Below are 2,276 nucleotides of genomic sequence, written 5' to 3' on the forward strand. Positions count from 1 at the left end.
ATAATAAATTAAACTAAAAAAAATCAGGAAATAGAGGAATTGCTGCTGCTGCTGCTGCCGCTGCAGCAGCTGCAGCTGCAGCAGCAGCAGCAGCAGCAGCAGCTGGGGCTGCGGCGGTTTCCTCACTCTTTGCTGGTCTTCTTAAGAAGTAAATATATAAAAATGAATTGTTTTTAAATTTAATGTTTGTAATCATGCGTTGTGTCTATACAGCGCATTAGAAGAAATAAGAAGAGCAGCCGTTACTGCTGCTGCTGCTGCTGCTGCTGCTGCTGCTGCAGCAGCAGCAGCAGCAGCAGCAGCAAACTGTTGCCCCCCATCTTCCTTCTTCGTAGAGGAAGATGGACCGCTCCCCCGCCTTAGATATTCACCCCGCAGAAGGTGTTGCAGCAAAAACATGCGGGGCGTCAGCAGCAGCAGCAGCAGCAGCAGCAGCAGCAGCAAGTTCTGCTTCCGATGCTGCAGCAAGCAATGCAGATGCAGCAGCAGGAGCAGCAGCAGCAGCAACTGCAGCAGCAGCAACTGCTGCTTCCGATACTGCAGCAAGCAATGCAGCAGCAGCAGCAGCAGCAGCAGCAACTGCTGCTTCTGACGCTGCAACCAGCAACACAGATGCAGCAGCAGCAGCAGCAGCAACAGCAGCAGCAGCAGCAGCAGCAGATGATGATGATACGCAGATGGAAGGGTTCAGCAAGGTGACCCCAAATGAAGCAATAGCTGCTTACTTATATCCTGAGGAAGCAGCAGATAGCATCCGCAAGCTGTGTCTGCTGCCTGCTGCTGCTGCTGCTGCTGCTGCTGCTGCTGCTGCTGCTGCTGGTGCTGCTGCTGGTGGGGATGCAGCACAAGCAATAGGGCCAGCCGAAGCAAACCAAATACAAGAAGCAGCTCTTGCTGCTCTGCTGCTGCATCTGCATGCGCAGCGCGTATCCTTTGTTGAGGTTCTTAAGTATGCAGACAGCAGCAGCACAGCAGCAACAGCAGCAGCAGAAGCAGCAGCAACTGCAGCAGCAACTTGTGGCGGATATGTAAAAGCAGCACAAATGCGCAAAGCAGCAGCAGCACTCCCAGCACAGATCCTACGCCGCATGCCAGAGCTGCCTCTCCGCAGCAGCAGCAGCAGCAGCAGCAGCAGCAACAGCAGCAGCAGCAGCAGCAGCAGCAGCAGCAGCGACAACAATGGTAAGGTAAACAGCAGGTGCAGCAGCTGCAGCAGCCCGAGAGCGGGCGAATTGACGGACACTGCTGCAGAGACCGACAGCAGCATCACCAGCAGCAGCAGCAGCAGCAGCAGCAGCAACAGCAGCAGCAGCAGCAGCAGCAGCAGGGAGAGACTATCTGAGGATGATGCTCTGTGGCAGCTGCTGCTGCTCTGCAGCAGCAAATACTTCAAAGACTGGCAGGGGACGGAGGGGGGCGCAGCCTGCTGCTTGGCGGTGGCGGAGGCATCGCCGCAGCTGCTGCAGCTGCTGCTGCCTCTCCCCAGCAGCAGCAGCAGCAGCAGCAGCAGCAGCAGGGATGACGATAGCAACGAAAGCAGCAGCAGCAGCAGCAAGTACTGGAGTGAGGATTGTTGTGTTGGTTTGTTTGTGTTGCGGTTGCTGCTGCAGCAGGTGCATGTACCTTCGTTTGCTCAACGTACACGACAGCAGCTGCTGCAGCTGCTGCTGCTGCTGCTGCAGCATTGTGTTGCAGCAATATATAAGGAGCTGCAGCAGCAACCATTGGTGCTAGATATATGTAGACAGATGGAGGGAGAGAGAGACCCCCGCTGTCTGCTGCTGCTCTTCTCTATCATACACCAGCTGGGGTGTACGTACACCCCAGCAATGCGGCAGCAAGAAATAGAAGCTGCTGTCGACCTCATCATTAATTATTTTCCTATTTCTTTTACTCCTCCCCCGAATGCTGTTGCCTCTGTTACCGGTCAGATACATGCATGCATGCATCTGCTGCTGCTGCTGCTGGTGTTGCTGCTGCTGGTGTTGCTGCTGCTGCTGCTGGTTGCGTTGTTGCTGCTGGTGGCGTTGTTGCTGCTGCGGGGTGTTGCTGCTGCTGGTGTTGCTGCTGCTGCGGGGTGTTGCTGCTGCTGGCGTTTTTGCTGCTGCTGCTGATGATGATGTTGCTGCTGCTGCTGCTGCTGCTGCTGCTGATAATGTTGCTGCTGGTGCTGCTGTTGCTGCTGCTGTGTTTGTTTGTTGTTTGCTTTATATATATACATATATATATATATATATATATATATATATATATATATATATATATATATATATATA

General features: G+C 53.6%; 1 protein-coding gene across 1 annotated transcript; it reads left to right on the forward strand.

Moving 5' to 3' along the window:
- Positions 1–341: 341 nt before the first annotated feature.
- Positions 342–1,522, forward strand: EMH_0057250 (uncharacterized protein; the record flags this gene model as incomplete). Its single annotated transcript, XM_013497444.1, has 2 exons — positions 342–1,182; positions 1,446–1,522. The coding sequence occupies 2 exons, from the start codon at positions 342–344 to the stop codon at positions 1,520–1,522; spliced, it is 918 nt and encodes a 305-aa protein (XP_013352898.1).
- Positions 1,523–2,276: the final 754 nt, after the last annotated feature.

This window comes from Eimeria mitis, genomic scaffold (assembly GCF_000499745.2).
Source record: "Eimeria mitis Houghton genomic scaffold, Emh_scaff2678, whole genome shotgun sequence".
Lineage (NCBI taxonomy): Eukaryota > Apicomplexa > Conoidasida > Eucoccidiorida > Eimeriidae > Eimeria > Eimeria mitis.